Genomic DNA, 27652 nt, shown 5'->3' on the forward strand with positions numbered 1-27652 from the left:
GAACAGTTGTCACCTCCATGCTAAATCTAATGAATGATATAGTCCAAGACTTTGTATGCAGTGTTTGTAGTCATTGACAGAATGTGGACATTGCTGGATAGGCCAGTATTTATTGTCTATCCCAAACTGCCCTTTAGAAGATGTCAGTGAGCTGTCTTCTTTAGCTGCTGCAGTCATAGTCATAAAGTTACACCCACAGTGCCATTATGGAGGGAGTTCCAGGATTTTGACCCAGCAACTGCAGAGGAGCAGCAATGTCATTCCAAGTCCGGATGGTGAGGGGCTTGGAAGGGAACCTGCAGGAAAGTGGGCGGCACGGTGGCACAGTGGTTAGCACTGTTGCCTCACAGTGCCAGAGACCCGGGTTCAATTCCCGCCTCAGGCGACTGACTGTGTGGAGTTTGCACATTCTCCCCGTGTCTGCGTGGGTTTCCTCTGGGTACTCCAGTTTCCTCCCACAGTCCAAAAAATGTGCAGGTCAGGTAAATTGGCCATGCTAAATTGCCCGTAGTGTTAGGTGCAGGGGTAAATGTCGGGAAATGGGTCTGGGTGGGTTGCACTTCGGCGCGTCGGTGTGGACTTGTTGGGCCGAAGGGCCTGTTTCCACACTGTAAGTAATCTAATCTAAAAAAATCTAAAATATTGCTGCTGTACATCTACTGCCCTTGTTTTTCTTGGTGGTAGAGACCTTGGGTTTGGAAGGTGCTATCTAAAGAACCTCGAGTTGCTGTATTGCATCTTGTAGGTGGCACATACTGCTGCTACTGTGCATGGTGGTGGGTTTGAATAATGCTAACCCTAACCTCCAGGAGGACTACATGCACTGGAACCCACTTTGATTTGTTATGAGAACAATCCCCAGGATCCACTCTTACTACCAATAGATGGTGTATACCTGCCTAGCCATTTCATTTGTCTCTACTCAAAGACCATGGCTTTCTCTGAGCACTTGATCCCTCTTTGCCAGTTTTGCTAAGAAAACAATGAGGCCAACACTTCTGGGATCAACTCTCATTATTAACAATAAAATAAAGTGTATAATTTGCCTGACAAGAAGCCTCTGCACTCAGCCTCTTCTATGTTGGGCTTCCTCTGTTGTACTCTAGAATGGATCTAGGGAACCTGCTTTGTCTTCTTGCAATTGAATTGTATGCAGCAGTCATCCTCATTAGGGAGATGCCAAAGGAGCACCTCTAGAGGTTGCTGCACTAGCCTCCAGGCTGATGGTGATGATAATAACATCTTGTGGGGGTAGAATCCTCTTCACTGATTCTTCTTCCATTGTATGTCACTCTGGCTCATTAGAGGGGACTATTAGTTGTGCTGTAACTGTAATTCTTTCCAAACGTCTTCGTGCCATCAGTGTCACTGGTGAATGCTGCATAGTGCTGCATGCATTCTATACATCTAATTGTACTGTCCCTATGTCCTATTCCCTCTTTAATGCTACAATTGAATCTGCCTGTGCACCCTCTTAAATAGTATATTTTAGAAGCTCATCTCTCACTGCAAACTCGAACCCAATCCTCCTACCACTGAGCTCATCAAAGCATTGTATAACTTCGAGTCCAGAGTGTGGTGCTGGAAAGGCACAGCAGGTAGGGCAGCATCCGAGGACCAGGAGAATTGACATTTTGGGCATAAGCCCTTCATCAGGAATGATCTGACCAGTTGTGCTTTTCCAGCACCACTCTCGAATCTGATCTCCAGCATTTGCAGTCCTTCACTTTCCTCCATTGTGTAATTTATTACCAAAAATAACAACAATTTAGTAATTTTTCTTCTCTAACTTCATGGCTCAGAGGAAAGTTTTGTGACATTTCTTTCCACGTGACTAAATATCAAAAAAATTTCGAAGCAGACGTTAAGTGGCTTATATAAATGAATTTCCTGGGCTAAAGCAACCATTTCTGTTATTTTAATAAAAAAGCAAACAAAAACAGAAAAGGCTGGAAAAATTCAGCAGGTTCAGTGCATTTGTGCTGGAAGTTCTAAAGAAGGGTCACTGCATCTGTAACGACTCTGCTTTCTCTCCACAGATACTGCCAGATCTGCTGAGTTTTTCCATAAATTTCTGTTTGTTTCTTTTAGGTTTTTGCTTTTTTTGTTGCATGATGTCTGTTTGAGTTTGAGCAATAGCTATAATAAATTCTAAGTCTTAGAGTATTTATAGCCAATGTCTGATATGTAAGTAGTAATATGAGATCACTTTTTGTCCCTAGCTTGGTGTTGTTTGACTTATTTGTCAATATTGTGGCTCATAACTTAGCTGAACCTGCATATGAGGCTGATGTTGCTCAATTAGAATATAAATTAGTGGCTGAAGAACATGGACTAATCATTAAAGTGAAAGGATTTAACCACAAACTTGGGGTAAGTAGGTGCTATTCTGAATTCTATTATACTCCTAGCACACAAGCTTCAATAAGATCTACATTTAAAATTTTTTGATGCCTGCTGTAGTTAATGCTTAGAATTGAACAGTAATATGAAGTTTCAGCTGGCTAATTGTAGTGTAAATATATATATTTGAATCCTTTCTTTGATTCTTCTTTTCTCAATTCTTTACTCCTTTCAATTTTGGCATTACGTGAATGCAGAATGATGTACTTTTATGATACACCTCAGCCTAACCTGGGAAGCCTCCTAGCAGAACAGTTGTAATATTTTTATTTCTAACATAATTTGGTTTTTCTAAAAAGATTAATCTTCCATGACAAATTAGAGTCATGGAAAGCGATTGAGAAGGATACCATTGAAGTCTACAAACAGTGGTTTAAAACAAAGCTTTACAGAAGTAATAAATCCAATGTGTTATCAAAATTTAGCATTATAACTTTATATATTGCTCTGCTGGAAATTTTTATCCCATTTACTTTTAAAATGTGCATGATGTTCCAATGTTTTCCATTCTCTGAGTGACAGCTTTAAAGTGCTGTGACCCCTTATCACAGACTCTTGAACTATATCAAACATATTCCTGATTAGTTATCGACATTTTTGTTGATTTTAAAAGAAAGTTCTCATCCTTCTTTGTTCCAGGAAGGGCAGTACCAACTTCTTCAATCTATCCTTATAACTGAAGTTCCTCATCACTCGAACCATTCTTGTAAACTGCTTCTGCACTTCCTCCAATGTGCTTACATCCCTCTTATATTGTAGCACCTTGAACTGTACTCCAGCAGAGGTCTAACAATTTCAAAACCACCTATTTGCTGTTGTACTCTACACCCCTGTTAATAAAGCTGAGGATGCTGTCTACTTTAAGACATAAGATATAGAAATAGAACTTTGCAATTCAGCCAATGAGTCTGCTCTACCTTTCAATGAGATCATAGCTAAACTGATCATTCTCAACTCCACCTTTCTATGTTTTCCCAATAAGCCCTGATTCCCTTACTGATTAAAAGCCTGTCTATCTCAGCCTTAAATATACATAATTGCCCTCCCCATCCCACCCCCTCTGTGATAACGAAACTCTGAGTGAAGAGATTTCATATCTACGCTGCCAAGTCATTTAAGAATCTTGTATTTTTCAATAAGGTTGCTGTCATACTTCCAAAGTCCAATAAAAACAGGCCCAATCTACTCAGTCTTTCCTCATAAGACTGTCTCTCCATACTTGGTGTAAGTCCAGTGAACCTTCTTTGGACTGTCTTCAGTGTCGGTATATCTTTCCTTTTTCATCTTTCTTACAGTTGGTGGTCAATAGACCAACATATTTATGTACCCTTCTGGTTTCTTAGTTCTAGCCAAATTGATTCTGTGCTTTGACCTTCGGAGGTATCCTCCTTCTCCAGCACTGCAGTGTTTTCCTTAACATATGATGCTACCTCTCCTCTCCTTTTTCCATTTTCTTCTGAAGACTTTAGTACTCAGGAATATTTAAAATCTCATCTTGTCCATCCTTGAGCCAGGTATCTGCTCTAGCCACAGCATCAAAATCCCGCATAGTACTGTAACTTCCCAATCCTATTTATTATACTCATTGCATCCAAATGCATGCACAGTTTGCCTACTAAACTTAACTTTGTTCACCCCAGTCCAACACCTGCGCCTCCACATCATGCCTACTAAACTTGCTATTGTCTGTGCTAGTGCCAGTTGTATCTTAGACACCCTGAACTTCTCTACTGTTCTCCCTTGATTTCCACACCCCTGCCAATTCCCTTTAAAGTCTCGCCAATAGCAGTAGCAAAATGCCCTGAAAGGAACTTAGTACCAGCTCTGTTCATCTGAAACTTGTCTGGCTTGTACAAGTGCTATCTTCCCCAGAGGCAGTCTGTGCCCCAGGAATCTAAAGCCCTTCCTTTTTCCAGCCATGCATTCATTTGCCTTATCATTCTATTTCTGTACTCACACACGTAGCACTGGAAGTAATCCAGAGATTACTACGTTTTGGGGTCCTGCTTGCTAACTTTCAACCTACCTCCCTTAACTCTGATTGCAGGACCACATCCCACTTAGTACCTAACTCATTGGTACCAATTTGGATCATGAATCCTGGATTTTACCCTGCTCTAGAAGAATATCCTGCAGCTGCTCTGTGACATCCTGAGCCCTGGCACCAGAGAGGCAACATACAACACTGGAGTCAAGTTGATGGCCATACAAATGCTTGTCCCCATTATGAATTCTTTATTACTTTTGCTCCTCCTGTCTTCATCTCATGTGCAGCTGAATCACTTGTAGTGCCATTAAAATGTAGTTTGTGACACCCTGCATTTGGGGGAAACCAGCCAAAGTTACAAACCTGAGCAGCTGCTGGTTCTGATTGGTATAATTTGTGTCAAACTTTACATAATTGCTTGTTTTAGGCAAGTATGGCATTAGACATCTGTGCAGCCAACTAAGATCACACAAATGCCCTTACATCATGGAATGCCCTGCCAGTAACAGTGGTGGACTCTCCCTCTTTATGGGCATTTAAGAGGGCATTGGATAGGTATATGGAGGATAGTGGGTTAGTGTAGTTTAGGTGGGCTTGGATCGGCGCAACATCGAGGGCCCAAGGGCCTGTACTGCGCTGTATTCTTCTATGTTCTATGTTCTATCCCTGGAATGACTCAAAGGCAAAGCAGTTGAGAATTATAGTGACAACCACTGAAAAAGCTTGACTGCCAGAGCAGATTCCAATGGCTGCTGTCCCTTATATGGCTAGCAAATAATAGCATGGGGTAAATTATCACACAGGAGAAAGTGAGGTCTGCAGATGCTGGAGATCAGAGCTGGAAATGTGTTGCTGGAAAAGCGCAGCAGGTCAGGCAGCATCCAGGGAACAGGAGAATCGACGTTTCGGGCATAAGCCCTTCTTCAGGATTCCTGAAGAAGGGCTTATGCCCGAAACGTCGATTCTCCTGTTCCCTGGATGCTGCCTGACCTGCGCTTTTCCAGCAACACATTTCCAGCTCTAAATTATCACACAGTGTCCTTGGAGTATTGGGTTTTAGAGTTCAAGTTTTGATCTTGGCTGTTGCAATCTGTAAGCTCCCAGATTGAAATTGGATGGGTATGTTCCCATAAGGACCCATATTCCCATATGGATATATTCCCATAACACCTTCTAGTGCTTATCTAAAGAAAAATGTTTTGAAAAATTCAATACAGTATATGAGAAAATGTAATTTGAATATTCTTTATTACAATGTATCAAATGATGAAAAATACTATATAACAAATGTATGAAAGAATTGTTTTCTCAGTATCCAATTGATGTTTAGTAAATTCAAGTGTGTGAATCATTTAAACAATTTTTGTTTCTCTCCAGCTTCTGTTCCAACTCATCATTGATCACCTGGCTGAGTTTACGACTACTCCAGACGTGTTTGGGATGATCGGGGAACAATTAAAAAAGTGCTACTTCAATGTTCTAATCAAACCAGAAAAACTGGGAAAGTAAGTCAAGAATTCATGGAGGTTTAATGGACACTTCAATTGTTCTTTTAAGTCAGTTTGTGAAGTTAGTTTCAGGATGCTTCTGATTTTTTTTGGACTTCAATCCAATCCAATTTATTTTGCTTGAGAACTTGGTCACTTTTCACTATTTCATTCATATCCCCTGCAAGATCACCTGTAGATTCAAATGCATATGTTATGAGAAGCAGATCTAAACCTACGTCCATGTTGGGGGACCTCTTTCACATCATTGAACTCTGCTGATCTGTTCTTCTGAACAAAGTCATAATATGGATGTTGGTGGTCACATCCAGAAACTGCAGATATAAGATACTGTGCTCTAGTGTTTGCTAAAGAAGCCATTTACCTCTGTGTCATCTGGAACTTGCCAAATCCACTAGGACAATGATTTTCATTGAAACTATAGATTTTCCTTGTCCTTTTTAGCAAAATATAGACGCATAAAATCCTGATGTGTGTCAGTGCTTCCAGACTTACCTCATCCACTGGTTTTTGATGGAGTTGTGTAGTAACTATAAAAAGTGAGTACAATCAATTAAAAGTACGACACTGGGATTATTCATTTTAGAGCTACAACACTGCAGTGGAATTGTTGAGCAGCTTTAAGAGATGCCCTGGTGTTTATTTTTAATTAATGACATTCCCTCCTCTGTATGGTGAGAAGTACAGATGTTCACTGATGGTTGCAGTTTCATTACCATTTGTAACTCTCAGTAGATTGAATAGACTATGTTCAAGATAATATTGATAAGTTGTCAATTGTCAGGCAATGACCATCATCAAGAGAAAATATAACTTTAATCCTGAGTTATCAGTTAAATGTAGTTCCAACAATATTCTACTGGTATTAGAGAAAAGTTGGCAGCCATGTATGTGATTATTTTCTGTGGGGAGAGTTTGCAAAATTTGAGCAGTGTGTGATAGATAAAATAAAGGCAGAGTTTAAGACTTGTATTCCAAACCTTTTAAATATATCGGATTAAGTATCAAATAAAATAATTCAAGAGTGACTTTGGATTAACAATCTTTCTTAGATAAATTTGATCAAAATGAACAGGTCCTTTTCGAAAGAGGATCTTCCATTGAAGGTAGAACCACACCGGTCTAAAAGTTTTTGATTTGGTCAATTTAGTTGTGCACTTAGATTAGACCCAATGCCAACTGTAACCTACTGGAACTATTGTGGTTGAGAAAGTTGTAGGGGCAAATAAAACATTAAATAAATTAAACTCCATGAAGTATGCACTCAAATTTTCCAACCTTGGGTGATACAGAAGATAGCCATTTTTAGTGATGCTTTACATACCAGTCTTCCAGTTGGAAAATCTATGTCAGAGTTTATCATATTCCTGATCAGGATAATAAAAAGAGTAGTTAAAACACTTAACTGCTGAAACACTGCCACTAGTGGAAGCAGTAGATATGGAGTATTTGTTTAACATCCTGAAGGCAATCTTAAAAGTATTATGTCAATAATTTCCTGTAGAAACGGGAAAGGAGAGGTCATCCTGTAGGAGTTTTCTACAGGCCTCCGAATTGTTCCAGGGATGTAGAGGATAAGATAGCAAAGATGATTCTCATTAGGAGCGAGAATAACAGGATAGTTGTTATGGGGGACTTTAACTTCCCCAATATTGACTGGGAATGCTATAGTTCAAGTAGTTTCAATGGGTCAGTTTTTGTTCAATGTGTGCAGGAGGGTTTTCTGACACAGTATGTATACAGGGCCAGCAAGGGGTGATGCCACATTGGATTTGGTACTGGGGAATGAACCCACCCAGGTGTTAGATTTAGAGGTAGGTGAGCACTTTGGTGATAGTGACTATAGTTCAGTTATGTTTACAATAGCAATGGGTATATACCTCAGGGAAAGAGGCATAACTGGAGAAAAAGGCAATTATTCTCGATATTCTCGATTAGGCAAGATTTAGGATGCATTGGATGGGGAAGGAAACTGCAGCGGATAGACACACTTGAAATGTGGAGCTTATTCAAGGAACAGCTACTGCAGGTCCTTGATAAGTATATACCTATCAGGCAGGGGGGTAGTTGTTGAGAGAGGGAGCCAAAATTTACTAAAGAAGTTGAAGCTCTTGTCAAGAGGGCTTATGTGAGGATGAGGCATGAAGGTTTAGTTAGGGGGCTTGAGAGTTATGTTAGCCAGAAAAGGTCTAAAGAGAAGGCTCAGAAGAGCCAGGAGGAGATATGAGAGGTTGTTGGCGGATAGGATCAAGGAAAACCCTAAGGCCTTCTAAAGGTATATCGAGAATAAAATAATGACTGGCCCTAATTTTACTCTAATCAAAGATAGTAGTAGAAAGCTGTGTGTAGATTCTGAGGACGTTGGGGAAGCACTTAATGAATACTTTTCATCAGTATTTATACTGGAAAGAGCAATGTTAGTGAGAATACGGAGAAAGAGGCTACAAGATTAGGTGGGATTGAGGTTAACAAAGAGGAAGTTTTAGCAATTTTGGAAAATCTGAAAATGGATAAGACTCCTGAGCTGGATGGGATGTATCCTCTAATTCTCTGGGAAACCAGAGAGTTCATTGTCGACAAGATTAGTGCCAGAAGACTGGAGGATAGCAGACGTCCTTCTGTTGTTTAAGAAGGGGAGTCGGGATAACCCTGGTAATTATAGGCCAATTGTTGATAAGGTATTGGAAAAGGTTGTAAGAGAAGATTTATAATCTTCTGGAAAGGAATAATTTGATTAGGGATCGTCAACACTGTTTTGTGAAGAGTAGTTTGTGCCTCACTAACCTTTATTGAGTTCTTTGAGAAGATGACAAAATAGGTGGATGAAGGTAAAGTGGTTGATGTGGTATATGTGGACTTCAATAATGCATTTGATAAGGTTCACCACAGTAGGCTATTGCACAAAATACGGAGTTTTGGGATTGAAGGTGATTTAGAACATAGAACATTACAGCGCAGTACAGGTCTAATCATTTAGCACTGATTTAGCAGTTTGGATCAGAAATTGGCTAGCTGAAAGAAGACAAAGGGTGGCGGTTGATGGGAAATGTTCATCCTGGAGCTTAGTTACCATTGGTGTGCTGCAAGGATCGGTTTTGGGGCCACTGCTGTTTGCTATTTTTATAAATGATCTGGAGGTGGACGTAGAAGGATGGGTTAGTAGATTTGCGAATGTCACTAAGGTAGGCAGAGTTGTGGATAGTGCTGAAGAATGTTGTGGGTTACAGAGGGACATAGATAAGATGCAGAGCTGGGCTGAGAAGTGGCAAATGGAGTTTAATGTGGAAAAGTGTGAGGTAGTTCACTTTGGAAGAAGTAACAGGAATACGGAGTACTGGGCTAATAGTAAAATTCTTGGCAGTTCAGATAATCAGAGAGATCTCGGTGTCCAGGTGCATAAATCCCTGTATGTTGCCACCTAGGTTGGTACGGTTGTTAAAAAGGCATATAGTGTGTTGGCGTTTATTGGTAGGAGGATTGAGTTTCGGAGCCACGAAGTCATGCTTCAGCTGTACAAAATACTGGTAAGGCCGCACCTGGAGTATTGCGTGCAGTTCTGGTCACCGCATTATAGGAAGGATGTAGAAGCTTGGGAAAGGGTACAGAGGAGATTTACTAGGATGTTGCCTGGTATGGATGGAAGGTCTTACAAAGGAAAGGCTGAGGGAACTGAGGCTGTTGTTGTTGGAGAGAAGAAGATTGCGAGGTGACTTAATGGAGACGTGTAAGATAATCAGAGGGCTAGATAGGGTAGACATTGAGAGCCTTTTTCCTTTGATGATGAAGTCTAACACAAGGAGACGTAGCTTTAAATGATGGGTGATAGATTTAGGACAGATATAAAGGGTAGTTTCTTTACTCTGAGAGTAGCAAGGGTGTGGAATGGCCTGCCTGCAACATTAGTAGACTTGCTGATGTTAAGGGCATTTAAATAGGCATTGGACATACATATGGATAACAGTATAGGTTGGATGGGCATCAGATTGATTTCACAGGTCAGTGCAACATCAAAGGCCGACTGTGCAGTAACATTCTGTCTTCCATGTTCTAATTATTCTCTTTGAGACAATGGTCATTCAGCAAAAATTATCATTGAGAATTGACCTTGTCAGTATAAAGGAATAAAAGGGGTTTTCTAAAAGATAATGGTTGGTGCAAGTCACCAATTACCAGACAGACAAAAAAAAATGCCTGCCTGAAGTAGTTACTAAATGTCCTGAAGAGGACGACTTGTGTTAATGATGAGAACGTGGTATTTTATGGTATAGGAATATGGATAGTAAATGTTTTCTTTAATTGCTTTGTAATTATTTTATACATAAATGAAGAATTTTGTTTTAGATAACGGAAAATGGGATATGTTGATGGTTGCATTATAATGTGTGACTTCAGAAAGAAAAACGTTTACTTTGATAGGTTTTAGGACTATTTATATCAAACGTTTGTATTTAAAGATAGGAATATGATTAATATCTATCCAATCTTACGATTTAGTTTATTACTTCAAAGTTTGGGAGAAGATTTGTAGCTCGGGTGCTCGTTGTTGTGGTTCTGTTTGCCGAGCTAGGAATTTGTGTTGCAGACATTTCCTCCCCAGTCTAGGTGACATCCTCAGTGCTTGGGAGCCTCCTGTGAAGCGCTTCTGTGATGTTTCCTCCGGCATTTATAGTGATTTTACCTGCCACTTCTGGTTGTCAGTTCCAGCTGTCCGCTGCAGTGGCCGGTATATTGGGTCCAGGTCGATGTGCTTATTGATTGAATCTGTGGATGAGTGCCATGCCTCTAGGAATTCCCTGGCTGTTCTTTATTGCTGGAACAGCACAGCAGGTCAGGCAGCATCCAGGGAACAGGAGATTCGGGCACAGGCCCTTCTTCAGGAACGAAACGTTCCCGAAACGTCGAATCTCCTGTTCCCTGGATGCTGCCTGACCTGCTGTGCTGTTCCAGCAATAAAGTTTCAACTTTGATCTCCAGCATCTGCAGACCTCACTTTCTCCTGGCTGTTCTTTGTTTGGCTTGTCCTATAATAGTAGTGTTGTTCCAGTCGAACTCATGTTGCTTGTCATCTGAGTGTGTGGCTACTAAGGATAGCTGGTCATGTCGTTTCGTGGCTAGTTGGTGTTCATGGATGCGAACCGTTAGCTGTCTTCCTGTTTGTCCTATGTAGTGTTTTGTGCACAAACAGGAAGACAGCTAACAGTCTGCACCAGGAGACTGGGTTCAACATAAGAACTAGGAACAGGAGTAGGCCATCTGGCCCTTCGAGCCTGCTCTGCCATTCAGTAAGATCATGGCTGATCTTTTTGTGGATTCAGATCCACCTAACCCTGCTCTCACCATATTCCTTAATTCCTTTTTTGTTTTAATCTACCTTAGCTTTAAAAACGTTTACAAAGTTTCATCAACTACTTCCCTGGGCAAGGAATTCCATAGATTAACAACCTTTTGAGTGAAGACATTCCTTCTCAATTCAATCCTAAATCTGCTCTCTTTCGTCCTAGCTTCACCTACTAGTGGAAACATCCTCTCAACTTCTATCTTATTCATTCACTTCATACTTTTATATGTTTCTATAAGATTTCCCCCCCTCATTCTTCTGAATTCCACTTAAGAAAATCCCAGTCTCCACAGTCTGTCCTCATAAGCCAACCCCCACAACTCTGGAATCAATCTAGTGAACCTCCTCTGTCAGTACATCCATCCTTTCTCAAGTAAGGAGACCAAAACTGCATACAGTACTCTAGGTGTGGCCTCACCAGCACCTTGCAACATTACCCCTCTGCTTTTAAACTAAATCTCTTTAGCAGTGAGGGACAAAATTCTATTTACCTTCCTAATCCCTTGTTGTACCTGCAGACCAATCATCTGTGATTCAAGTACAAGGACACCCAGGTCCCTCTGCACAGCAGCATGCTGCAATTTCTTACCATTTAACTAATAATCTTTTTTACTGTTGCTCCGACCAAAATGTATGACTCCACATTTATTAACATTGAATTCCATCTGCCAGACCTTTGCCCACTCACTCAATGTGTCCTTGTTCCTCTGCAAAGTTTCACAGTCCTCTGCACACTTTGTTCTGCCACTCATCTTAATGTCATCTGCAAACTTTGACACCCTATACATGGTCCCCAACTCTAAATCATCCATATAAATTGTAAATAATTGCGGTCCCAACACCGATCCCTGATGCACACCACTAATCACTGATTGCCAGGCAGAATAGCACTCATTTGTCCCCACTCTTTGTTTCCTGTTAGTCAATCAATCTTCTATCCATGTTAACACTTTATCCCTAACGCCATGCATCCTTATCTTATCTTATGCAGCAGCTTCTGTGCGGCACCTTGTTGAAGGCCTTTTGGAAATCTTGGTACACCACATCTACTGGGTCCCTGTTGTCAACCTTCTTGAAATGTCTTCATAGAATTCCAAAAGATTTGTTAAGTATGACCTGCCCTTCATGAACCAATGCTGCATCTGCCCAATGAGACAGTTCCTATTTTGATGCCATGCTAGTTCTTCCTTGATAATAGATTCAAGCACCTTCCACTAGAGGTTAAACTACCTGGTCTACAATTCCCCATCTCTTGTCTACCTCCCTTTTTAAATAGTGGCGTCACATTAGCTGTTTTCCAAACTGCTGGGACTGCCCCAGAGTCCAGCGAATTTTAGAAAATTACCGCCAGTGCACCTGCTATTTCTCCCACCATCTCTTTCGTACCCTGGGATGCATTTCATCAGGACCAGGAGACCTATCTATCCTTAGCTCCATTAGCTTGCCCAACACTAGCTGTTCTGTAATAATGATTATTTATACTGGCATGTTATTAGTTTCGGGAGAAAGTGAAGACTGCAGATGCTGGAGATCAAAGTCAAAGAGTGTGGTGCTGGAAAAGCACAGCCGGTCAGGCAGAATCAGAGAAGCAGGAGCAGGCGTTAGGGGTAAAGTATTAGCATGGATAGAAGATTGGTTGACTAACAGGAGCAGAGGAGCATAAGCCCAAATTCCTGAAAAAGGGCTTATGCCTGAACTGTCAACTCTCCTACTCCTTGGATGCTGCCTGACCAGCTGTGCTGTCTAGCACCACACTGTTCCTCAATGTTATTAGTATCCTCCACTGTGAAGACTGATACAAATTACCTGTTCAATGCCTCATCTATTTCATCATACCCCATAACTAAAAGCTCCTTCTCATTTACCAACATTTACTTTAGCCACTTTTTTTTTTTCTTTTTATGTATTTATAGAAACTTTTGCTATCTATCGTTATATTATGTGCTAGTTTTTTCTCATGTTCTATCTTACTTTTTTATAAGCTCTTTGTGGCTTTCTGTTGACCTTTAAAGTTTTCCCCATCTTCTAGTTTCATGCTATTTTTGACCACTTTATATGGCTTTTATTTCAATTTGATAGCCTCTCTTATTTCCTTAGACACTTATAGCAAATTACCCCGTTTCTTACAGTCCTTCCTTTTCAAGTTCCACCTGCTCTAGATGTGTTATTACAACATCTCTGAACAGGTTGATTAGAAAAATATCTAGCATCTCTTAAGTTAGGGGCTCTTGAAGCGCAGTGGTAGAGTCCCTACCTTTGCACAAAGAAGCCTAAGTTCAAGTCCTTCTTGCTCCAGAGGTGTGTAATAACATCTCTGAACAAATTGCTTCGGAAATATCTAACATTTCTGAGCAGGTTAATAAGGAAAATATCAATAAATATCATAACGATTCTTGTCACACAGTGGTGGTGTCCCTACCTCTGGGTACTGAGCCAGAAAAACTAGGATTCAAGTCTCCTTTGTTCTGGATGTGTGTTGGAACATGTCTGAATAGATTGACTGATTGAAAATGTCCAATTTAAATGGTTTCACAGAGCAGTCTATGGCTTTGCATTCAGGTTTCAGTCCCTTTGGAGTCATAGGTTTGGATACTACTGCTGTGAATTGTCCACATAATTTGCATTCGGAGGCTTTGTTATCTCCATCCAGTGAGCAAGTTCTGGAGAGTCCTTGTGCTAGTGTCCTTACCTTTTGAGCCAGAAGGCTTGAATTCAATTCCACCTGATTGGAAGGTATGTCAGAACTGGTTAGTTGTAAGTACATTTTGTGGGCTGTTGTGCTGCTGTGTTTGTGTCCCTCTGCTGTAAGTCCACATCTGCTCCAGAGGTGTGAAATGAAGTCTCTGAACAGGTTGATTCGAAAACCTATATATGTGGAGGGTAGAGCATCTTGTGGTGCAGTGGTAGAGTCCTTACCTCTGAACCAGGAGGCCCAGTTTCAATACATCTGTTCCAGAAATGTCATGACAGCTATGGACAGAGTGTTTAGAAAATATGGTGGTGGAGGGCTTTTGTGGAGCAGTGGTAGTGTTCCTGCCTCTGGGATTAAAAAAACCTGGCTTCAAGACTATCCTGTCCCAAACGTGAACCTGAACAGGATGATTTAAAAATTAGGGATACCTTCAACACTGGGTGGAAGGAGCTGCTAGAATAAGCGGACGAAAAATATTTGTCTACAGTGAAGTTGTCTTAATTTTCTGTCTCATCAACTGTCTTGGATCCAAACTGATAAATATAATTTCTGTTGTGTTGCCTTTTTGCAGAGATGTACGCCTATCAATTCTAGAACATGGACGGTGGTCTTTGATACAGAAACATCAAACTTTGATGAAAGGTGGAATTACAATTGAGGCACTGATGTCATTTGTGAAGAACTTCAAATCTCATCTTTTTGTGGAAGGATTAGTGCAAGGAAATTTCACAAGCAAAGTAAATGTTTTATATTGTGACGTTGTTCACCAGCCAGGAAGCTTTTATTATAGGGTATTAATTTTGCAGATGAAGACTTATTTCCATTCTCTACATTCATATAAGATGGTACAGAACAGGTCACTCACCTGAGCAGGAGTATTATTCTGCATTTTTACTGTGTTCCCAATTTATAGATATAGTTCTTCCTCCACCTCCCTTCCACTATTTGGTTGATGCACACTATTTTTATTGGTGTGTTTGATGGATCAATATCTATTAATGCTATCATTATAGATTTTATTTTGCCTTGCTGAGATCTGTCATTTTTTACAGCAACCTTGTTATCTTGAATACGTAGTTATCCCACCTTCCCTTTCCTCCCCATATCTTTTGTAATTTTTTTTGATGTGATTTGTAATTCCTCATCTTACTTTCTGTAGTCATGTCTCAGTAATTCCTACTGTCTGATTCCTCGAATGCATGATTTCCTCCAGCTTCCCTTTTTTATTATATGTAGTGTCCATTGCCATACACATCTCTCGTGTCATTTTTAATAGGATTGCCTCTCTATTTCAGTGTCTATATTAATTCCCTTGCCATCGATATCTTCTCTTGCTTTATTCTTTCCTAAGTTCTCCTCCGTTGTTTACATTAAGCTGCTTTTATTTTTTTGTAGATCCCAGTCCCAATTTTATTAGTTTAAAGCCTTCACCATTTCATCATTTTCCTCTCTCATCAGTACAGGCTTTCTTGACTTAGAACTAGTGCTAACGTCCCATATTGATGAACCCTTCTTTTCCATGCTAGCTCTTCAGCAACATGTTAATTGTCTGCTTTTGTGCCACTTCACATGTGGTTCAGATTACAATTAAAGATTGATAACAGTTGGAGATGATTACTCTCAAGGCTCTGTTTTTCAATTAAAGCCTAACTCCTGATATTCTTTCAGCAGTGCCTTCTCCTTGTTCCTACTATGTTGTTCCAATCTACATTGTTTATTGTAGTCTGGGCCTTGACAGCTGAACTTATCTCCTTTCCAATCGTCATCAAATATTTCTTATGTTGCCATTGATTTGGCAATGCAACCTTCAGGGTTCTCATTCTTGGCTCCCAAGAATGCTATCCATTGTGCTACTTACAGAGTCTACTGATACAATCATTTTTTAAGGCTTACTGAGCTACATTTTTCACCATTCTTTTGCATAATGTCTGTATTTCGGTTATGCACAACATGAGATTGTTGTAGCTCCTTCCCTTATCTTACCAGTTTAAAGGCTTTGCCACTTCCCTAATCACCTTTTTCCCCTATCTCATCAATATCTCATGAATTTCTAACTGTAGAGAGGTAGCTAATCTCAGCTAGGGTGACCACAAAGTACTAAAGTCTGGCTTGTATTCCCTTGGTAGAAGTGGGTATGAACAGTCATGAGGTCCTGCCCTTGAATGCTCCTGGAAAATGTTCATACATGATTATGAGTGAGGACAAGATTGAACTTGGTTGTTACATATTCTGTTAACATTTGCCTGTAGGCGCATAGGTGAAGATTACCACTTGGATGTGAAACTGCAAGATATCATCCACGTAGTGCTAGTCCAGGAGGATCATAGAATTCCTACAATGTGTTGGTTAAAACAAAGTTTGCTGTACTGACTTTACATAACTAGGAGAAAGTGAGAAACTGCAGATACTGGAGATTAGAGCCGAGTGTGTGGTGCTGGAAAAGCACAGCCGGTCAAACAGCATCCAACGAGCAGGAGAATCGACGTTTCAGGCATAAGCCCTTGATGAAAGGCTTTGACGATATATAACTGTGTTTCTCACCTTCTGCTGCTGCTTTGTTGTCAAGACTGCTTAGTTGACTTAAGGGTTTGAATGAGGAGCAATTTCATTCAGCAAAAAAATTGGATTAGCTTAGACCTCACCACTAAATCTATACCATTATTATAAGTTTCTGAATTAAAATGCTCACTAATACTGCACCTTTTGTGAACTTGGCTGCCTTTTTTCATCTTTGTAATGTCACTCATGTCCACCCCCCATTTCAAATCTGCTGCTGAAACCCTTACTCACCTCTCTGAGTGACATTACAATGGCTTTCATTCGTGCATTGCTTTTCTATCTTGGCCATAAAGTTCTTCTCATTAAGGAGAAGACTAGGACGACTCACTAGGACTGTGCTGTAGTCCTAGATTTTATGCAGGTGTGAATGATCACCCAAACTGATGTCTCATTTGTAACGTTTTCCAGTGTTTAAATCCTCCGATGACTTGGCATCTTCTATCTTTAACTTCTTCAACGCTATAAACTTCCATCTCCTTGAGAGTTCACCATTCTCTCACTTTAACTGCTTGTATATTTCTCCTATCTCTTCTGACTTGTTTTGGCGGCCATATCATTGCTACCGGAGTCCCATGCCGTAGAATTTCCTTATTCTTCTCCGATGTTGTTCCACCACACTCTTTTTAAAGTTCTTCTTAAAATCCATTTCTTTAACCAAACTTTTAATTGTTTTTTAATATTCTTTTGTTTGGCATTGATTTTCTTCATTATACCCTGTGATGTTCTTTCTATGTTAAATATACTATATGAATACATGTTTATAATGGTGGTGTGTATCTTTATCATTTTAACTACTACATGTTGGCATGTGATCTAACCCCAGATTATTGCCAGTGCCATTAGGACTTGGCTGATTGAAGGCAAATGAGGCCATAATGCAGTTATTTTCCAATATTATTGTATAGGAAATTGCAAGTATTGATGTACATATATTTTTTATATATCACGGAGATGAAAATCATCACTCACATTTAACCCCAATTATTTAATATATAAACACTAATATTTAATATATAAACACTAATACTCTATACACATTGAACTTGCTTTATTCACTTTAATCAAATGACGTTTTTAACTTTTAGATAAATAACATGAATTTTTTATATGAAGCTAACAGTTTGGTTTTTTTTCCTCTCCCAAGGAGTCTATTGAATTTCTAAACTATATTGTACAGTAAGTATTTTATTTTTGTGGTATTTTAAACATTTAGTATCTAAAGCCTAGATTCATACTGATTCTTTGGTGCATTATTCCAATGAATAGCACAATATTCTGTTTAAAAAAAAAAAATCTATATCCATTATCTATCCTTGTACCAGGAGGAGGTATGCTTTTGTCTACCTTCTAATCTTGTACACTTCTATTAGACATCCCCTTGACCTTCTTTTGTTTCAAGGAGAACAACCCTAGCTTCTCTAGCCTGGCCCTGTAGCTCAGTTTCCTCATCCTTGAAACCATTTAGATCAATCTCTTTTGCACTTCTTCTGTTACTTTCGTAGTCTTCCTAAAGTGTGGTGATCTGCACTAGATACAGTATTCTACTTGGGCAGTAACCGAATTTCAGACAGACTTAAGATAACTTGCCAAGTTTTCTATGGTGCAAATCTTTATTTATGAAGCCCAAGGTCCATATGCCTTGCTCAGAACACTTTCATTTTGTGTTGCCATCTTTAATGTAGGAATACCACATGGAATATGGGAATGGTGGGGAAAATGGTGTAGATGTAGATGATCAGCTATGATTTGTTTGAATGGCACAGCAGGCTCGACAGGCTGAATGGCTTCCTGCTCCTATTTCCTATTTTTAACAATCAAAGCATATGAATTCCTAGGTTCTTCTTCCCTGCATGCTGTTTAGAACTGGTTCAGTACATATCGCGTCTGCAAAATGCACCAGTTCATAGTTCTGCATTAAATTTCATCAGCCATTTGTCTGCCCATTTATCCTATTTATGTCATGTTGCAATGTATTGGCACCATGCTATTTGTGTGAAATCTCCAAGTTTGATATTATTGTAAATTTTTAAAGTTTTACTGTATATTTCAATACCCTAGACATTAGTAAATATGGTGTATATCACTGTTTAACATCCTCCAGTTTGAAAATCTATTTACTATGACTTGCTGTTATCTGTCCTTAAGCTGATATTTTATTCAAGCTGACAGTGATCTTCCTATTGCATGAATACGTTTTGTTAACTACACGTTTGTGTGTCACTTTATTAAATACTTTCTTTAAAGTTTTGCTTTCTTATAGTCTGTGTTGCTGGCAGTCACTTTGTCAATGTTTTCTGGTAATCAATGAAAATCATGTCAGATTGCTTAAGAGTGATCAGTCTTTTACTAATCTGTGCTGACTCTCCTTAATTAACTCAAATGTCTCTAAATATCTTTTTTTTTAAGTACTGTTTCTAAAACTTTGTCGCCACTTTTTAAAAACTGACTTGCCTTGCCTTACTAGGAATGATTTATTTATGTTGTTTACTAATTGTTATCTCATACTGGATTTTTAAATTTAGATATTTATTATGTGCTTCTGTTCATGAATAAGAATATATTAATTATGTAACAGGAAGCTGCAATGTAAGCCACTGGTGAAGTCAGTACCTGTCCAGTTCAAAGTAGTGGAACTACCGAATAAAGCACATGTGTGTAAAGTGAGTTCTCTCAACAAACATGACGCAAATTCGGAGGTCACTGTTTATTACCAGGTGCGTCACTAAAAGTAATTCATTGGAAGCTAGTTTTGAGAAGATTTGTAGCTCAAGTTGAGGTTCTGGATGTAGATTTGCTCAATGAGCTGGAAGGTTCATTTTCAGACATTTCATCACTATACTAGGTAACATCTTTAGTGAGCCTGTGGACGAAGCTTCGTCCGGAGACTCACTGAAGATGTTGCCTAGTATGGTGACGAAATGTCTGAAAATGAACCTTCCAGCTCAGCGAGCAAACCTACATCCAGTAATTTTTTTTTTTGCTCTATTTTAGTTATTTCACCTCTCTGATTAGCCCTGCATGTGGTTAATGTGCCTGACATGTACCTGTCATAAACAAAATTGATGCTAAGTCCCTTGTTTTTCTTCTGAGAGCATAACTAACATTACTCAGCAACTTTTAATATAATCTGCCTGAGATAGCAACCACGTTGCCATTGAGAAGTGTTAACTGCATCTGATTTCAGTATTTTATTGGACCATCTTTTATGCTGTAATATTCACATGTATGCTCCCAAGCAATGTTTCAATCATAATTGTGGCAAAGTCAAGAACGTTTTAAGTATCAAAAATCTTTGTATGTACCGAAAGAGTGGCACTAATACCCAAATCGCACACACTTTTGTTCAAAACATCAGAGCAATACATTGTTGATGTTGATATTCTGTCAATATGTCCCTGTATTTCTTTGTTCCTACAGTAAATTTTTAGAGGATTTTTTTATGAGACCTTCATTTTAACGTGAAAGTTTATATCTTTGCTAAATGGAAACTTGTTCAAACAATTAATTAATGTTTCATGCATGTACTATTTTTTAAAAAGCATAAAATTTTATCTAATTAACAGTTAAAACTACATATAATGTAACTATATTAAAAACAGGTGCCAACTTTCACACTTGATTATATGGGCCTTTGCCCTTTCATTTTAAAGGTCTGCTCCTTATCTTAATAAGATCATTAATAGTTTAATTTAAAAACCATCAGTTAACCTTAATCTTGCTTCTCAGTCAGGTCCTCGAAAGGTAAAGGATTATGCTCTCATGGAACTACTTATTGTAAGTAAATTATACTAAGCTTTTTCTGTGTGAGATTAGCATTTTAAAATATGGCAAATATTGAAAGAATGATTGATGCTACATTGATGTTTGTCTCATAGTGATGATCTTTTTCAAGACAATCCATGATCTCTAAATAACTGCTCAGTTACCTATTTTAATTATTTAGAATTTTGTATTTTCTGTTGTAATAATTGTGAAAATAAACTTACTCCTTTGTTCCAGTAATAACCATAGAATTTTACCATTGTTGAAACTAGTCATATAAATACAATACAAACATCTCAATTTGTTCGTGTGTACAAAAATAGTTCAAGAATATATAAAGTCCTAACACAATTCAAAACCAAAACAGAATATTTTAGAGAAACTCAGCAGATTTAGCAGTATCTGCAGAGAGAAACCAGTGAACCACCTTCAGAACATTTCCTTCCTCCCTTGTCAATGAAAATGTTTCATGAGAAGGCAATGCTACCAACTTCTCAGGATAACTTGGGATGAATGCAACCTAAGTAGAATGCACAGTCTACGTTGCAAGGACAATTTCTTTTGAAGTTAATGTAACCCAATATTACAGTATTTTCAACCTGAGCAGTGCACTTCATGAAAATGTTCCGTTTCCTGTTCTGAGTCCGTTTTCTGTTCAATAACTTACTTCTGCTTCTTGACCCATATATTTAATCATTAAATTCTCTTCTGGGACTTTGTCAAAAGGTTTTGGAAAACTGAATATGTATCAACTCCATGTCATCTGTTCACCATTGTGCAGACAATTTAAACTTTTTAGCCTGGTGAAAGAACAGGGAGCATTAATTCAGCGAAATAATGCCCTCTTTATCCAACACACTTCCTTGAAGACTTTACTGATTTAGTCTATCATCCAAAATATTTTCTCCACAATTGTTATGAAATTCAACCTTCTTCAGCTGCTTCATCAATGACCTTCCCTTATCATCATGTCAGAAATGGGGATGTTCACCAATGATTGTATAATGTTCACCGCCATTCATGATTCCTCAGGTAGGTGCATGTTCATGTTCAACATGATCTGGACAATATCCAGACTCTGGGTGACCCTAACATATATGCCATGCAAATGCCAGGCAGTGCCCATCTCCATCTAGTCACCACCCCTTGATATTGTGTTCTTAGTATCACTGAAACCCCACTATCAACATCCTTGGGGTTACCATTGACCAGACACTCAACTGGACTCATGACATAAACACAGTGGCTACAAAAACTGTTAGAGGCTAGGAATACTGTGGCAAGTAATGCACTTCCTGAAGCCTGTCCACTCTTTGCAAGGCACAGGTCAGTTGTATAATGCAATATTGTCCACATGCCTGGATGGGTGCAGCTCCAATGACACTCAAGAAGCTTGACACCATCCAGGACAAAGCAGAACACTTGGCATCATTTCCTCCACCAGTGATGATTAGTAGCAGCAGTGTTTACTATCTACAAGATGCACTATAGAAATTCATCAAAGATTCATATCATTTCTGACGTTCTGATGGAGAGAAGGTCATTGATGAAGCAGTTGAAAAAGGTTAGGTTTCGTGTTAATTGTGGAGAAGATATTTTGGATGGCAGACCAAATCAGTAATGTCTTTCGAGAAAGTGTGTTGGGCGAAGAGGGCATTGCTTTGCTGAATCAATGCTCACTGTTCTTTCAACTGTCTGTGGAGTGGTGACTGTTTCCATCTCGAAGGACAAGGGCAGCAGGTACATAGGAATATCACCACCTGCAAGTTGCCCTCTGAGCCACTCACCATCCTTAGAAACATATCACTGTTCTTTCACTGTCAATGGGTCAAAATCCTGGAAAATGTCTCCCTAATGGCATTTTGTGTAAACTTAGAGCAGGTGAACTGCAGCAGTTTAAAAAGGCAGCTCACCACCACCTTCTCAATAGCAACTGCGGACAACCAGCAATGTCCATGGCCCATTAGTGAATATTAAAAAAAAATTATTCCCAGAAAAACAATATAAATTATATACCTCATGATAACGTGCAGTTTCATTGCATTAGCAGCTCTATGCAGTTTTTCTATCATAATGTCAGAAATGGGGATGTTCACCAATGATTGTATAATGTTCAGCACCATTCATGTTCTCATGTGAGCCTGCACATTGTGAATTGATCTTATCATCCCCTTCAGTCTACACTTTCCATCTTGTGTCATTGGGTAGCAATCAGGAATAGCATACAGTTAATCTTATTTACAACCCTCCCTCCCTAACATACATAACTGCGGTCTTTTCTAGCATCCCATCTAGGATTAGCATAGTTTGCTCCAAATTAGAAAAAGAACCTTTGGAGTTTTGTTTTTAGTCTGTATCTAATTGCTATGAGTTCCATTTCAAAAGTCTCTTAAGTTCATGCTGACGTGTAGCCAAATTTGCATCCATGAAATACATTTTATATCACAATGAATTATACAAAGTTAAGAGGGAAATGCATTAGAACTGGCATCTACTGGCAATGTATAAATATATACAAAAAGCAAAAGAAATCCAACCCACCAATAAATGTTGACTGTCTATCATCAGTAAAATGATGGAAAGGATCATCAGTGGTACTATTGAGCAACAATTGACGAGCAAAAACCTGCTTACACTCAGTTTTGAGTTTCACGAGGATTACTCAGCTCTGACCTCATTACAGACATGGTTAAAACATGGACAAGAGAGCTGAATTTCAAAGGTACTGCGAGAATAATTGCCCTTGATATCAAGGCAGCATTTGACTTAGTGTGGCATCAAACAGAGCGTGCAAAAGAAGTCAGTCAGGAATAGGTGATTGGAGTCATACCTGGCACAAAAATGGTCAGTCTTCTCAGTTCCAGGATGTCTCTGCAGGAGGTCCTCAAGGTACTGTCCTAGGCTCAACCATCTTCAGTTGCTTCATCAGTGACCTTCTGTCTATCATAAGGTCAGAAATGACGATATTCGTTGATGATTGCACAAACTTCAGCATCATTTGTGACTCCTCAGATACTGAAGTGCTCCATGTCCAAATGCAGCAAGACCTTGACAATATCCAGGCTTGACCTGATGAATGGCAAATGACATTCATGCTCTGCACATGGCAGGCAATGATCAACTCTCTCAAGAGAATCTAACCATTACCCCTTGACATTCAATGGCATTCCTGTCACAGCTTGCTCAGTGGTGTTGCCAAATGCAGGAGCTGCTTACCTTTGAGGATTACCATTAACTCGAAACGGAACTGGACTAGCCGTACAAATACTATGGCTGCAAGAACAACACATTCAAAACCCCTGACCGCTACCACTTAGAAGGACAAGGGTAGCAGATACATGGAAACAGCACCACTTAGAAGTTCTCCTCTAAGCCACTCACCATTCTAGCTTGGAAATATATCCCATTTCTTAAAGGTTGTTGGGTCAAACTCCTGTAGCTCCCTCCCTAATAAAATGGACTGCAGCATTTCTAGAAATCAGTTCACCACTACCTTCTTGAGATAAAGTAGGAATGAGCAATAAATGCTGGCCCAGTCGGTGATGCCTACATCATCCCAGAATCATAGTCTCCCTACAGTGTGGAGCAGGCCATTCAGCCCATCAAGTCCATAGTGACTCTCTGAAGGGCAGTCTACCCAGATCCATCCCACCCTACCCCATCCCTGTAACCCTGCATTTGTCATGGCTAACACATCTAGACTAGACATCTTTGGACACTATGGGCAATTTAGCATGGCCGGTCCACATAACTTGCACATATTTGGACTGGGAAGAAACCAGAGTACCTGGAGGAAACCCACACAAACACAGGGAGAATGTGCAAACTCTCCCAAGGCAGTCACCGGTGGCTGGAATTGAACCCATGTGCTTGGCACTGTAAGGGAACAGTGCTGACTGAGCACCATGACGCCCTACTGTATCCCATGAGTGAATTTAGTAAAAACCATTTAATTGAAAGCAAAGTATTTCTTCTTAAGATTTTTCTGCTTGAATTTCAGATGCACATGGAAGAACCTTGTTTTGATTTTCTCAGGACAAAAGAAACACTTGGGTAAGTATTTTTCTGTTCATGCTTAATGATGTGCAGTATACTGTATAATGATCACTGCCAGCAAGAATTTTGTTTTCTAATTTACTGATAAAGTACTTTGAAATGATCACTATGGGATGCCATGAAGATTGAAAAGAGTACATGAGAAATTATGTAAATCAAAAAATTGATGGTTGAGTAATATAAAACCAGCAAGTGCTAGAGAATTTTAGCAGGTCTGGGAGGAGCATCTGCGGAGATACAGAAGTAGTATTTATAGTCCAAAATGACTCTTTGTTGAGTTCAAAGTTAACTCTCTCTCTCTGTGAACATGCTGCCAGACATTATTGAGTTTCTATAGCATTTTATGTATTTATTTCAATCTCCAGCATCCACAGCACTTTTGTTAAATGATGTCAAGCTCAGGGTTTAAATTGAATAAAGAAGTAAGTTGTTTTACAGTTTAGAGTGGAAAATGATGTACTTAATTCTTGATCCCATAACATTGAAAATACAGCAGTACAAACATGTGTAGGATGGTGCAACTGCAGCTTGAAGGAACAAGAGGGGAATGTTAATGGAACACCCACCATAGTGTTAATAAATCATCCTCTTGTATAACCCTTTATGAATGTGGGTCCCAGTTCACATTTGAAGGTAAATGTTAAATATGTATGGTTTATTTTGGTTGTACAACATTCCTGTGCTAGTTATAAACAGTAAATGAGAAAAACATGGAGGAAACAAAGTACAACAAAGTTATTTTGTTGACAAAGATTCTTTTTAAAATGTATAGTAATATTGAACTGGTATAGAAACATTACTGTGTTGATTAATAGCAGGACAAAATTTTAAAGCCCTTATTCTTCTCCCTGCAGAATCAGGAGGTATTAGTTCACTTTACTTGTTTGTAAGACTTAATGATTTATCAAACTATTTTCACAATGCTTGCTATGTTGAGAAAATTTGACAGTATGTTTCAGTCTGTTTGGATCTTTCTGAACTGCTACTGATGCTTCTAACACTTCTGTATCTTTCCTAAGACTTTCATAGCCCAGGTTAGTGACTTAATAGGTATTCAGGTTCAAGCAAATCTCAGATGCTTGCATAAAATTGCCTTTGTTTTATTAAATCAATTTTAGTCAAGACTAACATGACGCTGTGTGGGTTGCATAATTTTGGCCTCTTGTTTGTTCTGATAAAAACTTAATATATAACACATCAAATTTCTCACCACTACTGCAAATAACTAGAAGAAAGTGAGGACTGCAGATGTTGGAGGTCAGAGTCAAAGAGTGTGATGCTGGAAAAGCACAGCTGGTCAGGCAGCATCTGAGGAGCAGGAGAGTCGAGCATTCCTTCTGAAGAGCTTGTGCTTGAAACATTGATTCTATTGCTTCTCATGGAGGAAACAAAGTACAACAAAGTTATTTTGTTGACAAAGATTCTTTTTAAAATGTATAGTAATATTGAACTGGTATAGAAACATTACTGTGTTGATTAATAGCAGGACAAAATTTTAAAGCCCTTATTCTTCTCCCTGCAGAATCAGGAGGTATTAGTTCACTTTACTTGTTTGTAAGACTTAATGATTTATCAAACTATTTTCACAATGCTTGCTATGTTGAGAAAATTTGACAGTATGTTTCAGTCTGTTTGGATCTTTCTGAACTGCTACTGATGCTTCTAACACTTCTGTATCTTTCCTAAGACTTTCATAGCCCAGGTTAGTGACTTAATAGGTATTCAGGTTCAAGCAAATCTCAGATGCTTGCATAAAATTGCCTTTGTTTTATTAAATCAATTTTAGTCAAGACTAACATGACGCTGTGTGGGTTGCATAATTTTGGCCTCTTGTTTGTTCTGATAAAAACTTAATATATAACACATCAAATTTCTCACCACTACTGCAAATAACTAGAAGAAAGTGAGGACTGCAGATGTTGGAGGTCAGAGTCAAAGAGTGTGATGCTGGAAAAGCACAGCTGGTCAGGCAGCATCTGAGGAGCAGGAGAGTCGAGCATTCCTTCTGAAGAGCTTGTGCTTGAAACATTGATTCTATTGCTTCTCAGATGCTGCCTGACCGGCTATGCTTTTCTATCACCACGCTTTTTGACTGCAAATAACTAAAGTATGAGTTGTCCTGCTATAATGCACATCTTGTCAACGCAAATTTGCAGTAAGGCAATTGATGAATAGGGCACGCTGTTTCTAAAGTGCAAACTTTTAAAATGTGTATTGGCTTTAGTACATTTGCATCGCCAATACTGTGTTAGTTGTATTGCACGATTCTTATATAGCACGGAGTCACACAGGAACATAACTATCGCACTATAGGAGAAATTACTGTATGCAGCTTTATTAGTATATATGAATTGCTCATTTTGTTGGTTCAAGAATGGCTTACTTCATTTTATTTTATGTTCTGTACTTCAGATACCATGTGTATCCTTCCTGCCGAAACACCTCAGGAATCTTGGGATTTTCAGTTACAGTGGAAACTCAGGCATCAAAGTTTAAGTGAGTCTTGTTTCTTTGTTTTGAATAAGGCATTGGATCACTGGAGATTACAGGAGTAGATTGACTTAAATATTAATTATAGCACAAGGATTTTCAAAGTATAGCATCAAATAAAATGATATCTCCCACCCCACTCAATACCACTACCCCTAACCCACCTCCACCCCCTACAACCCACAATTTTGAGTTCGGAGAGAGTAGAAGAGCTTTTAATCTTTAACCTTCTATGCCCTGTTATTGGAAGGAATCTCGTACTGCCAGGGATAGTGACATTAGAGGATGGACGGGCATTTAATTAGGCAGTGTGGTTAGTATATCTGATCTTCACCATATTCCTGTCACTTTCCAAATTAAGTTCAGGGTGCAAGACCCAGGGTTGATTGTTGGATTGCTATTTTGGCAGCAACCATAGCTTGCTCAGTGGTGTTGCCAAACACAGGAGCTGCTTACCTTTGGCAGGCACCTCCTGGCAGGTGGGACCCGTGCCCCAAAGGCCACAATTCCAAAAGAAGGGCCAGTGTCCTCGGAACTGCCCGATTGGCATAAGATACAACAGGCTCTCCTTATATGAAGCAACATGGGACACTCACCAGTTTTGTTTTAGCTGGCTGCCAAAGCCCTAAATACCACAGTCATCAAATTTCCTTCTAGCTTCTGCATTTAATTTTTCTTACTCAGTTTTACATTCTTGTAAGTAAGCACAGAATTCAGAAATATGGCTGTTGTTTGAAATATGACCAAACCAGAAGACACTTTGGGGAGGTTTTGTGTCACTGTATGGATATTTTTTCCTGTCTATAATCACCTTAAACTCCTCTAAGGTGTGCAGAAGTAATGTGTTCCCACATCTC

The 27652-nt window shown here is 39.2% G+C and overlaps 1 protein-coding gene across 2 annotated transcripts in view; it reads left to right on the forward strand.

Moving 5' to 3' along the window:
* Positions 1 to 27652, forward strand: part of LOC122554338 (nardilysin-like) — a 115256-nt gene that overhangs the window by 73619 nt on the left and 13985 nt on the right. For both annotated transcript variants that reach the window (XM_043699204.2, XM_043699203.2), the window contains exons 20-27: positions 2223 to 2373; positions 5768 to 5895; positions 14500 to 14665; positions 17632 to 17663; positions 19063 to 19201; positions 20214 to 20261; positions 24250 to 24302; positions 26718 to 26801. In XM_043699204.2, coding sequence (XP_043555139.1) covers positions 2223 to 2373; positions 5768 to 5895; positions 14500 to 14665; positions 17632 to 17663; positions 19063 to 19201; positions 20214 to 20261; positions 24250 to 24302; positions 26718 to 26801 — 801 coding nt within the window. The remainder of the gene's footprint in view (positions 1 to 2222; positions 2374 to 5767; positions 5896 to 14499; positions 14666 to 17631; positions 17664 to 19062; positions 19202 to 20213; positions 20262 to 24249; positions 24303 to 26717; positions 26802 to 27652) is intronic.

The sequence above is a fragment of the Chiloscyllium plagiosum genome, unplaced genomic scaffold (genome assembly GCF_037043375.1).
Source record: "Chiloscyllium plagiosum isolate Xiang-an unplaced genomic scaffold, Cpla_swu_hap1 HiC_scaffold_9, whole genome shotgun sequence".
In the NCBI taxonomy this organism is placed as follows: domain Eukaryota; kingdom Metazoa; phylum Chordata; class Chondrichthyes; order Orectolobiformes; family Hemiscylliidae; genus Chiloscyllium; species Chiloscyllium plagiosum.